Source organism: Ornithodoros turicata, chromosome 5 (assembly GCF_037126465.1).
Source record: "Ornithodoros turicata isolate Travis chromosome 5, ASM3712646v1, whole genome shotgun sequence".
Lineage (NCBI taxonomy): Eukaryota > Metazoa > Arthropoda > Arachnida > Ixodida > Argasidae > Ornithodoros > Ornithodoros turicata.
In genome coordinates, this window is record NC_088205.1 from 75,361,406 (window position 1) to 75,375,238 (window position 13,833).

Below are 13,833 nucleotides of genomic sequence, written 5' to 3' on the forward strand. Positions count from 1 at the left end.
TATCGTGTAACAGTTCTGCGAGAGGGGAAGTATAGTATGCGGATTGAGCAGGTGAACAGCGCCTAATCTTATCTCTTTATCTCTTATTTTATCTTCTCTCTTATCTTACATCTGTGTACAGGTGTCATACAGGTGTATCTATACAGGTATACCTTATATCTCTTATATCTGAGGTACCCTTCCTCTGCAGATCTCAGTGACAGCCGAGAACGAAGATGCCTTGTCGTTCTCCAGCGGACTTCTGCCGCCTGGCGACAGAATGAGTATGGTGTCCGACCAGTCCGGGGCAGACACCGTGTCCAGCATTCGAAGCGCAAGAGAAGCACGTAAGCCACGGGACACGAGCAAGTGTTTCCAGGTCCTTCCTGGGATAGAATTTCAACGCGCAACTAGTCTCGTACCATCGTCGGATAAATCAGGATCAGTAATCGAGGAGGAAATGAAGGAGAAGAGGATCACTCAATCTCGCACTGAAGAGGTAAAAATCTTTCGAAGGGTTAGGCGTCCCAAGAGGCCCGGGATGGTTCGAGACGGAAATGTTGTGTCGAAAGATTTTGATGCGACGGGGACTTCCAGCGTCAGAAATCTCGAGGGCGCAACGCATCCTGTTCAGCTTTCTGATTACGAAAACTATTCCGAAGCCAGTCGAAGTAGCAACAAAGTAGGCAATGTCACTGTGGAATGCACGGCTTTAGTCAAAGAGAAAGCAGAGGGCAGCCCGCCGGTTGTCCTAGCCGCCAGCTATGCATCATCACAGTATTCATTCGGCGAAGTCGCTAGTGCTGATCACGTAGAGGCCATTTCACGCGGTTCCGACACATCGTCCGCTGCCGCACCTTCCACTAGGCCTTCTACGGTGTCCGTTGGAGAGGTGGGTGCCCTGTCGGATCGCGCAGAATCCTCAGCCTCGGAACCACAGAAAGCCTTAAGCATATCTTCAGTATCGATATATAGTCTTCCTATTGAACCGGAATCTCGCACAGAGACTATCTGGGTTCCGTCGCTCAGCGTTCCTCCGTTACCGGAAACGGACACGTCACAGATGGACAGCAAAGCACAGCCTGCTGGACAAGAGAAATCGCTGTCAATTGCGTTGTCTGAGGAGAGTTCAGATGTGTCCGACTACAAGACTGTGGTGTCCGACAATAAGTCATTCTTCGACTCGAAGTTGACTATGCCTGCTGAGGCGTCGAAGCCGTCAAGTCCCATACAACCAATTTCCATGGTTGCCCACGGAAGATCTGTTGGTTCTGCAGAAGGCATCGAAGGAAAACATGTCATAGAAGCGTATGCAATGCTCGAAACACGAAGCACTGGGGGTACCTTCGAAAGCCATTTTAGAATGCAAGTTCCGGAAATGGAACGGTCAACGACAACGGATGTCTGGGCAAGTGGCAGAAGCACCACGAGCTACCCCGTAAAGGAACCGCTAATTTTTCCGGCAGAACATTCATCTCGGCATTCTTCCGTGACTGAATTGTCCGCACAGCCGCCTGCTGAAACTTCGTCGTCATCCGCGATGGACACACACGAATGGATTCCACCCAAGCCGACTCTATCAGGGGAAACGATCGATAGGATCTTAGGTTCTTACGCCGGGCCCGATACCGAGATGACTTTGCAAGAGACTCAAGACCGCTCTTCTGAAACTGGAGAAGAGGAACTGCGACCGAGTGCCGAGATTACCGAAGCTCTTGCCAAAGCCATTGAAGGGGCAGTAGAACTCGCGGCTGTCGTTGCCAGCGTCGAACCGGTTCTACTCGAAAGACGTGCAAGTATTGAAGGTACCAGCAAACTGGAATCCACGCAGGAGTTCAGTCTGTCTGATTCGAAGGCGCTACGCGACGAAACGAAGGTGCCGCGTAGCCTCACCCTTCCTTCCCGCTCCCTTACTGGCACAGAACTACCTGTGCCGGGAGCATGCCTCGATTCCTACGATACCAGTAGCCGCCCGGACAAAACTGAAGCATCGGTACAAAGAGGGGAACGAGTCATAGAAAAGAAGGGCGATGTTTCCGACTCTCTTACTCTGCCGCAGATAAAGCAGCCTGACGTAACATCGCACACAATAGAAAGTGAGGACGCTGTTAAATACGATTTTGAAACGTCGCTGGTTACACCACGACTTGCGCTGGAAGACGCCGCCGAACGTACTGCAATACCAGTTAGCGAAGCCACAGAGAGTGACATGTTCGCGCCTGTTTCCCAAAGCATTTCGAGTGAAGCTGCGCCCCCAGCGAAAGCGAGAAAACAACCTGTCGACGTAGAGTCGCGGGGATGGCTGGTCCTGCGCGAATCCACAGAAATCCTCGGCGTCGAAGGCGATGAATCCAGGCAAGTGACTCCTCGAAAGCCTGGAGACGTTGTGGACGTAACACTTGACAAACATGCACAGCAACCTCCTACCGAAGAAGAGGCTCGTATTGCGTGCACGGAGATTGTTCCATACCAGGAGAGGACAATGGTGGAAGCTACGCATGATAAAGAAATGCCCAGCGAAGTTACGCCCGTGGAAGGGCATGAAAGAATTAACGTGGAAGGGCTGTTTACCGAAACATTGCAGAAAGAGGATATCAAGCCAGCGCTTGAAGAGCTTGAACCATTGGAGCCTGCAGTAGAAACGTTAACCGAAGCGCAGCCAGAGCTGTTCGCAAGTACGAACATAGTAGTACGCGAGATTGAGGAAGATGCGGGTGAAGGACTGCTAAAAGTACTGGCGTTAACATTACCACCTCTGGATACTGAAGCCGACGTTTTAAAGCGGGAAAAATCCAGCATAGCTGCATCAGCTCCTGGTAGCGAACAGTTACCGCACGAAGGACTGCCCACAGAAATGGCAGTTTCTCGGGCTAAAGCGGAAACTGCAGGCGGTCAACTTCCGGACGTAATATTGGCCGGGTTCGTGGAAGAACATCCGGAAGCACCGGTAACGGAAGAGGTGGCGCCACTTGCGACGGAGGAACCGATGAAGCAGGCACCAGAACACGCAGAGGTCTTGGAACTGGAGCCCCACGCACTGGCAGAGATAACGGAGACTGTCCAGCAGAAGCCGCGTCCAGAAGCTACACCTCCGTCTGAAACAATGGCAGAAGGTACCGCTCCTCTTAGTACGGAGGTTAAGCACGAAGAACCAGTGCAGAGGACGCCTGAGCAAGAAGGAATCGGTGAATTGGTCCCTTATGAACCTGCAGCAGTGGCAGAAACCGCGGAGCTGACAGTACCGCCTGCGATTTCGGTACATCCCGTATCATCGAGAGAAGAGGAAGTACCTCCGGTACCCAAGACAGAGCTGAAGAAGGCAATGAAGGAATCGCCGGAGCGTGAAGTGCACGAAGAAATAGGATACACCAAAGCACCGTCACCTACAACAGTAACAGAAGATGAACGTGCTCCTACGGTGGCGGTCAAGTTGGAAGAGTCAATGAAAACGTTGCCGGAAGACAAAGAAAAATTGGAACTTGCACCTAATGAACTTGCAGTGGTTCCAGAAGCCGTCGAGCAGGAAACGCCGTCGGAAACTGAGCGCCCACTAGTAATCGAAGAAGTAGCACCTGCCAAGGCTGCGATGGTGCTTGAAGAACCAATCGATGGTTTACCAGAATACAAAGAAGGCTCTGATCTAGTACTATATGAACCTGCAGCGGTAACAGAAAGCATCGAGGAAAAAATACAATCAGAATCGCCGCTGCCGCCTATAGCAGCAACAGAAAGGGTAACACACCCCAAACCTGAGGCCGAGATGGAACAACCAATGGAAGAATTGCCAGAGCACGAGGAACCAACTGAACTGAAGCGTGCAGGAGCGTTAGAAATCTCCGAGGAGAAAGAGCCAGCTAAGGTCGCCTCGCCAGAACTAACAACACTAACGCCGGAAATGAAACCGGAAGAAGCAAGCAAAGAATTACCAGAGGATAAGGAACGTTTTGCATTGGTTCCATACAAAATTGCAGAGGTAGCAGAAACAATCGGAGAGAAATCAATACCCATTCCAGAGGCAGCCCTAGAGGAGCCAACACGTGAAGCCACCGTTCAGTTGGAACATGCAACAGTGACAGAAACTACCGAGGAGAAACCTGCGGCCGAAGTCACGTTACCACCAGTAACAGTGGCAAAGATGGCAGAAGCCCCAACGCTGGAAAGGAAGCCGGAAGACTCAAGCAAGAAATTGCCAGACCACCAAGAAAGCACTGAACTAGTACCGTATGAGCTTGCAGAGGTAAGAGAAATCACCGAACGGCAAGCGTCATCAGAGCTTCCAATACCGCCTATAACAGTGACCGAAGAAGTTACTCCGTCCGCGCCGGAGGAACTGCAAAAGGAACAAACGAAACAGGTATCAGCACACGAAGAAACCGTTCAGCTGGAACGCGCTGTCGTAGCGCAGACCACAGTCCAAAAGGCCCCAGTTGATACACACTACATTGATAGTACGCTACCACCTGCAACAGTGACCGAAACAGTAGAACCTCTCATATCAGAAATAAAACTGAAAGAACCAAGCAAAGAATTGCCAGAGCACAAAGAAAGTTTTGAACTAGTACCCTATGAACCCGCGGAGGTAGCAGAAACGATAGAACAAAAGGTACTATCCGAACATCCATTACTACCCATAAAGGTGACAGAAGAAGTTGGTCCACTCACGTCGGACGTAGTGGAAGAGGAACCAACGAAGCAGATACCAGCACATGAAGAAACCGTTCAGCCAGAGCGCGCTGAAGCAACAGAGAGCACCACTCAAAGGGCCGCAGTTGATATTACACTACCGTCTGTAACAGTGACAGAAACAGTAGAACCTATCATATCAGAAATAGAACTGGAACAACCAACCAAGGAATTGCCAGAGCACAAAGAAAGTTCAGAACTAGTACCATATGAACCCGCAGAGGTAGCAGAAACGATCGTACTGCAGAGACCATCAGAGCATCCGGTGCTACCCCTAACAGTGACAGAAACAGTAGAACCTCTCATATCAGAAATAAAACTGAAGCAACCAACCAAAGAATTGCCAGAGCACAAAGAAAGTTCAGAACTAGTACCATATGAACCCGCAGAGGTAGCAGAAACGATCGTACAGCAGAGACCATCAGAGCATCCGGTGCTTCCCGTAACAGTGACAGAAGAGGTTGGTCCACTCACGTCGGACGTAGTGGAAGAGGAACCAACGAAACAGATACCAGCACATGAAGAAACCGTTCAGCTAGAGCGCGCTGAAGTAACAGAGAGCACCACTCAAAGGGCCCCGGTTGATATTACACTACCGTCTGTACCAGTGACAGAAACAGCAGAACCTCCCATATCAGAAATAAAACTGGAACAACCAACCAAGGAATTGCCAGAGCACAAAGAAAGTTCAGAACTAGTACCCTATGAACCCGCGGAAGTAGCAGAAACGATAGAACAAAAGGTACTATCCGAACATCCATTACTGCCCATAAAGGTGACAGAAGAAGTTGCTCCACTCACGTCGGACGTAGTGGAAGAGGAACCAATGAAACAGATACCAGCACATGAAGAAACCGTTGAGCTAGAGCGCGCTGAAGTAACAGAGAGCACCACTCAAAGGGTCCCGGTTGATATTACACTACCGTCTGTAACAGTGACAGAAACAGTAGAACCTCTCATATCAGAAATAAAACTGGAACAACCAACCAAGGAATTGCCAGAGCATAAAGAAAGTTCAGAACTAGTACCATATGAACCCGCAGAGGTAGCAGAAACGATCGTACAGCAGAGACCATCAGAGCATCCGGTGCTGCCCGTAACAGTGACAGAAGAAGTTGGTCCACTCACGTCGGGCGTAGTGGAAGAGGAACCAACGAAGCAGGTACCAGCACATGAAGAAACCGTTCAGCCAGAGCGCGCTGAAGCAACAGAGAGCACCACTCAAAGGGCCCCAGTTGATATTACACTACCGTCTGTAACAGTGACAGAAACGGTAGAACCTCTCATATCAGAAATAAAACTGGAACAACCAACCAAGGAATTGCCAGAACACAAAGAAAGTTCAGAACTAGTACCATATGAACCCTCAGAGGTAGCAGAAACGATCGTAAAGCAGAGACCATCAGAGCATCCGGTGCTGCCCGTAACAGTGACAGAAGAAGTTGGTCCACTCACGTCGGACGTAGTGGAAGGAGAACCAACGAAACAGATACCAGCACATGAAGAAACCGTTCAGCTAGAGCGCGCTGAAGTAACAGAGAGCACCACTCAAAGGGTCCCGGTTGATATTACACTACCGTCTGTAACAGTGACAGAAACAGTAGAACCTCTCATATCAGAAATAAAACTGGAACAACCAACCAAGGAATTGCCAGAGCACAAAGAAAGTTCAGAACTAGTACCATATGAACCCGCAGAGGTAGCAGAAACGATCGTACAGCAGAGACCATCAGAGCATCCGGTGCTTCCCGTAACAGTGACAGACGTAGTTGCTCCACTCACGTCGGACGTAGTGCAAGAGGAACCAACGAAACAGATACCAGCACATGAAGAAACCGTTCAGCTAGAGCGCGCTGAAGTAACAGAGACCACTACGCAAAGGGCCCCGGTTGATATTACACTACCGTCTGTAACAGCGACAGAAACAGTAGAACCTCTCATATCAGAAATTAAACGTGGAGAGCCATCCAAGGAATTGCCAGAGCATAAAGAAAGTTCTGAACTAGTGCCATATGAACCCGCAGAGGTAGCAGAAACGATAGAACAGCAGATACCATCAGAACATCCGTTACTACCCACAAAATTGACAGAAGTAGTAGCTTCACCCGCGCCTGAGGTAGTGCAAGAGGAACCAGTGAAGGAGGTGCCAACACTCGAAGAAACCGTTCAGCTGGAACGCGTTGAAGCGGAAACCGCGCAAAAGGCCCTGGGTGACATTTCACTACCGCCTGTAACAGTGATGGAAACAGTAGAACATCTCATATCCGGCATAAAACTGGAAGAACCAAGCAAAGAAGTGCCAGAACACAAAGAAAGTTCTGAACTAGTGCCATATGAACCCGCAGAGGTAGCAGAAACGATAGAACAGCAGATACCATCAGAACATCCGTTACTACCAACAAAATTGACAGAAGAAGTAGCTTCACCCGCGCCTGAGGCAGTGCAAGAGGAACCAGCGAAGGAGGTGCCAACACTCGAAGAAACCGTTCAGCTGGAACGCGTTGAAGCGGAAACCGCGCAAAAGGCCCTGGGTGACATTTCACTACCGCCTGTAACAGTGACGGAAACAGTAGAACATCTCATATCCGGCATAAAACTGGAAGAACCAAGCAAAGAAGTGCCAGAACACAAAGAAAGTTCCGAACTAGTACCATATGAACCCGCAGAGGTAGCAGAAATGATCGAACAGCGCGTACTATCAGAACATGCGTTAACACCCGTAACAGCGACAGAAACAGTCGGTGGAGAAACACTTGCTCAACCTAGGCCAGAGGTGGTGCATGTAGAACCAGCCAAAAAGGTGCCAGCACGTGAAGAAACCACTGAGCAGGAACCTTCGGCAGAACTCGCAGTACCACAAGTAGCAGTGACAGAAGTAGTAGAACCTCCATCGCCGAAAATAAAGCCGGAAGAAGCAGAAAAGAAATTGCCGGAGCAAAAAGAAAGCTTTGAACCAGTGCCATACGAACTTACCGAGGCAACTGAGGTGATTGAAGAGAAAACACCACCAGAAATTGAGCATCCACCTGTAAAAGCGACAGGAACGGTACCTACTAAAGCGAAGGCGAAGCTGGAAGAACCAACGGAGGCATTCGCGAAATATGAGGAAAGCACTGCGTTAGTTCCATATGAAGTAGCAGAGGTCATTGGAGTTCCTCCCAAACTTGCAGAAGAGGCAGAAGCTCTCAAGCGGAGTGTGTCACCAGAAACTACGCCTCCCCCTGTAAGGGTGACAGAGGAAGTAGCTCCGCTTGCAACGAAGTTGCAACCTGAATCACCGGTCGAACTACCAGTGCGTCACGAAAGCACTGAACTTGTGCCATATGAAGCTGCAGAGGTTACCATATTTTCCGAAAAGGCGGCATTCGAGCCGCCTCCGGAACACAAAGAAAGATCAGAAATATATTCTTCAAAATTAGAAAAGCAACCTGAAGAAAGCACAGAACTATATTCCTTCGAACAGGAAGAGAGCAAGGAATTGGAAAGCCGTGAGCCCGAGGACCGTACAGGCCAGGCTGCACGTGAACCGGATTACACCACTCCGGGAATACTTGCAAAACAAGCAGACGCTTTGCCGAAAGAAATACAGCCAGAAGAGAGCACTGAATTATACTCTTTCGAGCGGGAAGAAAGCAAAGACTTGCTGAGTCTTGAACCTGACGCTCAGACAGAACAACCGGATCTTGTAACTCAGACACCAAGAGAAAGCGTCGAAGTTATGACTAGAAAGCATGATGCACCGGCCGAAGTAAGCTCGGAACTGTATTCGTTTGAGCAAGAAGGAAGTAGAGAATTAATACCACGAGAACCAGACAAGCATGCGGAGCAGTACGAAGCTTTTGATGACGCCTCTAAGGAAAAAACATTCGTAACGGCCGAACGCACGGAAAGTCTTCCACAGGAAAAGAAACAAGTTGCGCCGGAAAAACCAGGAAAGCAGATTGAAGAGAGTACGGAGCTCTACTCATTTGAGCCGGAAGAAAGCAAGGAACAACTGGGTAAGGCCGTAGAAGAGAAATCCATACCAGGAGATATTCCGCTACAAAAAGAGAAACTGGATGAGAGCACAGAACAACTGTATTCATTTGAACCTGGTGAACTCACTGAAGCCATATCATATGAGTGGAAGAAATCTGAAGAAAGCCTGCCCCCCAAAAGAGGAGAGCACCCTGAAGAGAGTACAGAGGCGCAGTCATTTGAGCATGAAGAGAGCAAAGAGCAGGTGCCAAGCGAATTGGAGGAACGCGAAGACCATAAGCTACAGGTAGCGGAAGATATGAAGTCCATGCACAGGACGTTGTCGAAACCTACTTCCGAACTAAAGGCTGGGGGAAGGGAGAAAGAACCTAGCGAGTTGGAACTTAAGGTACCACCTCATGAGCCCGCAGAGATACAGACCCAGGTGACGAAGGATGAGGAGGACGCACGTCGAAAGGCGAAAGGACGTCGGAAGATTGCTACTCCGGGGCAAGACAAGGTCCCCTTACAAAGAACAGAAGAACGCCAGGGAAGCGAACAGCCTGAACACATAGCACATAAACCGGAAGACAGCACAAGAGTAACGCCTTTGCAGGCGACTGATGTCAGAAAAGAAAGCACGGAGTTTGAGGTCTCAGAACGTGAAAAACGCCCAGAAGAAGGCATCGATGCATCGTTTTTGGAACGCGAACAACTAACACCGCCGCCAGTACTTGTGCGACCTGAACGAGCTGAGCCCCACATTGCTGAAGGAACTGGTCCTGGTATCTCGGAAGGTACTCAGACAGAAGAAAAAGAGAAAGTGGAAGAACTTGCGAGACCAGTTCATAAGCTTCCTGTCGGAACAGTATCCCACAGCAAGATCAGCGCGATACAAAAATACGAGCGCAAAATGGTGTCGCCGGGTGCAATGTCAGCCCATGAGGCTTCAGCAAGGGTTCTCTTACGAGCATTCACTCAGGAGGGTGCCTCGGAAGAATTCGAAGTTCAAACAGACACATCGGAGGGAATGAAAACTGCGCCATCTCAGATCTCCGAAGAGCGCGTGACTCAAGGCGTAGGTAGCCAAATTATGATTGAGGTTGCAGAAGTTTCTGTGCAGAATCCATCACTAGTTGAAGATGGCACAGAACCGATGAAGAAAAAGAGTTATGCTTTTGGAAAACCAGAGGAGAAGCAACCTGATGCAAAGCCTAGTGAACGGGAGAGTAGGAGAAAGTCAGATTCCTTCTTGCCTTTTAAAGCTGGTGAAGTGCCGGTATCAGCCTACATGCAGAAAACAGCCAGCTTAACCACGGCTCACAGCAAAGCTGAAAGGTCCGACGTAGCAGGGTGTCGACCTCTCCACACGACGGCGAGCCAGAAAGGACAGTATCTTTTGCAGAAGACGAGGATAACCGCATCGACTCCAACCCATTCTGTCGAGTTAGTGGAGGAGAATGTAACACGTGGAAGACTTGAAGGTGCTATCATAGAAGAAGCTGATGAGACTGTCACTAAGGAGCCGAAAAGAGGTCGCAAACCAGTGCAGAAGAGCCAAGCAACGGCTCCTGTGGACGACGAAGAGGAAAGCAGTATGAAAGAATCCTCGGGTTCAAATACTCCACCAGTGAAGAATCGAGCCGTGAAGCGTAAGCGCACAAGATCAGGACGTAGAGCTGGCGGCTCGAAGCTGCCTCCTTTGCTACGGACACGTATTTTCGCAGAAGGCGTGTGCCACTCTGTTGAGGTGGTAACTGAGAAGTCTGTGGTAACAGCTAAAGACCTCGAAGCATGGGTGGTGCTAGGATCGCAAGACAAGTCTACGAACAAAGCTGCAGAGAAAGAGGAACCACGCACTGGCGGTGTCCGGCCATCGACTCGTCTGGCGCCACAAGATATTCCCAGTAAAAGAGATTCCTTGTTAGACAGTTTCAGTGAAGATGAAGTGCCCAACTTGGATAACGTTACGGAGTACGAAGTGTCCAAGAAAGTGGAACTGATCAAAGGGAAGATGCGAGATGTAGGACTGCAGAGGAAATTGCTAAACGAAGCACGTGAGAGAGAGTCATGCGAAAAGCGTTTGAAAGCTATTGACCAAAACTTCGCACGCATTGACAAGTACGAGGACAGGTTACGTCATGCCCTGGAAATATTAAGTCGCTCGGTGATAGTTCCCGAAAAGTCGATACAGGTGTTTCGTGTAAGCACCAGTGACAGCGTGGATAAGCAGCATCCCTCCGTAATTGTAGGAGAGGCCCTCAAAAAGGATAAGACAAATTTACCGCAAGAAATCATGTTTTCCACTGTATTCGCCGATTATCAGGACGAAAACAAGGCCTCCGAGGAGAGCAGCAAAGATGGGGATTTGAAATCTGTCACAGCTCACGCAGAGTCCCGATCAACACCGCTGTACATGAAAAGGCGTGAGGTCACAATCACTGATGATGGTTCGAACCGGAGCGCGAAAGAAGCCAGCACTATTATCGAAACCAGCTTCACGAGATCAGCGACTACGCTTCACGATCTGGAGAACGAGTCGTTCGTAGTTACGTCAGATCTGGCGTCTCAAACGCAACCCACGAGAAAGGCTTCTGCGACGGGCAGCAAAAACGACAGATCTGGAACGGAAGCGGAAACGTTTCGCGCTACGTTAGATAAGCTTAGTTCGTCGGTGCAATCTACAACTGGCGTCACCGCTACAGATACGCATTCTGAGCACCACGGAGATCAGCAAACTCTGCCAACAGAGAAACCTCTAGCGTCGGATGCACGAACTCCAAATACCACGCTAGCGGGCGCACCGGGTCCAGATGCATCCGTCGCACAGATCGCGTCAGGTACACCGATTAAAGTTATCAAAAAGAAAATACTCCAGGAAACAGTGACTACAAGTACACTTGAGAGAAAAGAAAGCGTCAAGAAAATGTTCGATCAAAACACCGGCCTCGAAGAAAATGACTCCCACTTGGAAATAACGACCAAGGAGGAGATACGTAACAAGCGGGAGGAAGAAACTATCGAATCTTACGATTCTCAGGCAAACCTCCCCCAGTCTTCAACGTCAATCGCGGAAGAGCCGGATACTCAGAACGGGACCGACTCTCCCAAGCCCCTAAAGTCCGCCCTGAGTCGCGAACGCCTAAGCACAAGTAGCTTGGGGTCAGAGACCAAAGCCAGAACTCCCAAAAAGAATCAGATCGTGACCATCAGAGTCACCGACGAGTACGCCTCGGACTCAGACGAGGGTTCAACTTCTAATACGCCGGGCGAGGCGCAGGAAGTTGCCGCGGGAGACAACGAAGAACCGAGTAAAGCGACGAAATTGGAATTTCTATCGACGAACGAGGTTCATGAAGCTCCTAAACCCGAATACTTTTGCGAAGAAGAAGAAGAAGATGACGCGTACCAAACGGCCGCGAGCCTCATGGCGCGGCTTGGCCGCAAAGATTCGATAGCAGTCACCAAAATTCGGAAGCTCAAGCAACAGGAAGGACAACAGGATGACGATGAAGAGGAGAATGACGGAGGTGGGGAAGATGATGCTGGACATCATCCAAAATTTCAGAAACCGACAGTGATATCCGATGATTGTCCAGAGAAACCGACACCACATGGTCTACCACCATCGGCACACGATTCTACGGAGCAGTTTAGAAGCGACGAAACTGTTGTAAAGGTAGATCGACCAAAACTTTCTCTCGAAATTATACGTCCCGCCGAGTCCTTGGAATTTGTGACCGTTCCTGTCAACCGCGTCCCTGTTGATCCTGAAACCGTTGTCGACTTGAGGAAACCGGTAGATCCGTCTACGAGTAAGTCCATCAAGGAAATTAAGAACGTGGAAAATTCTGTAATGATGTCGGAGACGGAAGAAATATACTATTACCCGAATGAAAAAATAACCAAGAAGCACATATCCGAGACAAAAGTCTTAACGGAAACAAGGTCTTACACCGAAATTATTGTGGAGAAGAACGCCAGTGACATTCTGTCCCTGGACCGCAAGATGCCTATTATACCCGAAGAGCCTTTGCGCAGCCTTATGTCGGACAAGATTCAGTCTGTTCAATCGCTGTCCGACCAGAGCAAAACCCGAGAGGGCAAACTGTTCCAACGAAAGGCAGTAAGCAAGAGTGATGTTCAAAACAATGAAGGCTATTTGGAGGTCATAACTCCTACTACGATCCAGCGCCAGAGAACGCCGTCGGGAGAGGGGCAGTTGAGCAGTGAACCTTTTGAAGCATCCCATTTCATGGAACCCATACCTGAAGTGAAGCCTGAAGCGGTCACAACTCTTGCCGCTGGTGCTGTGGCAATTTTTCCACGGGCAGAAAAAGTGACGGCGTTGCCGCAAGACACAACGGGTGAGGTAGTAAGGGTGGAAGATGGAAGAGATATTTTGTGGGAAACAGAAGCGAGCGCAGGTGGTGAGTTTGCCAAATTGCTGGAGGATACGACGGAAGTTAACGAAGAATTAATTAGTGCTGAGGGGTTGCTACTGGTTTCTGAAGCTGCAAACGAGGCATCTAATGTATCAGATATCGAAAATCCCCAGTCCCAAATCGAAGTCCCAATTGAAGTCGGTGTTCTGGAATTTCCCGCTACGACTCAAGTGAACGAAGTGCACGTAATAGAGGGTGCATCGAGTGCTCCGAGCGAAAAGCAAGCGGAACATGTCGACGTAGTACAGGTTTATGATATCGTAGAACATTCTTGCCAACAAAACGTCGAGGATGCCAGAGAACGCTCCAAACTGGAAATAGTCGAGGCGGAGTCATACCACGTACCCGTTGTCGGCACTGCTGTCAACGCACCTGAGGCCACGTTTTCCGTTGAAAATCTATATGAACCAGCTACTCCTACACGAGAACTGACAAGAACTAGTAGGTCCGGCGAAGTGGATCATGTTGAGATGCCACCGTCTCATTTGCCTGTTGAATATGAGCGTAAGATAGCGGCGGAATTCTCTCAAGGGCTGATTGGAGCGCCTCAAGTTGCTGACATAGTTGCGCGCGGACAAGACATCGAGCAAACCGCACAACCCACAGGACCGGAAGTCGTTGATAAGACAATAGATGAAGCTCCCGTAGCACCAACAACGTGGGTCGTTGAAAAACTAGACGAATTAGCTGCGCCTACACAGGAACTGGTGGAGTCACCCAGAGTAGAAGAAATGGAGCTCGTCGCATCACCATTCGATGTTCTGCGTGA

The 13,833-nt window shown here is 49.5% G+C and overlaps 1 protein-coding gene across 1 annotated transcript in view; it reads left to right on the forward strand.

Annotated features, from left to right (window-relative positions):
• LOC135394819 (uncharacterized) overlaps window positions 1-13,833 on the forward strand; it is a 38,197-nt gene that overhangs the window by 4,798 nt on the left and 19,566 nt on the right. Inside the window, exon 7 of the mRNA XM_064625829.1 lies at window positions 191-13,833. This exon is cut by the window's right edge and continues 14,824 nt beyond it. Within this exon, the coding sequence (XP_064481899.1) occupies window positions 191-13,833 (13,643 nt within the window). The remainder of the gene's footprint in view (window positions 1-190) is intronic.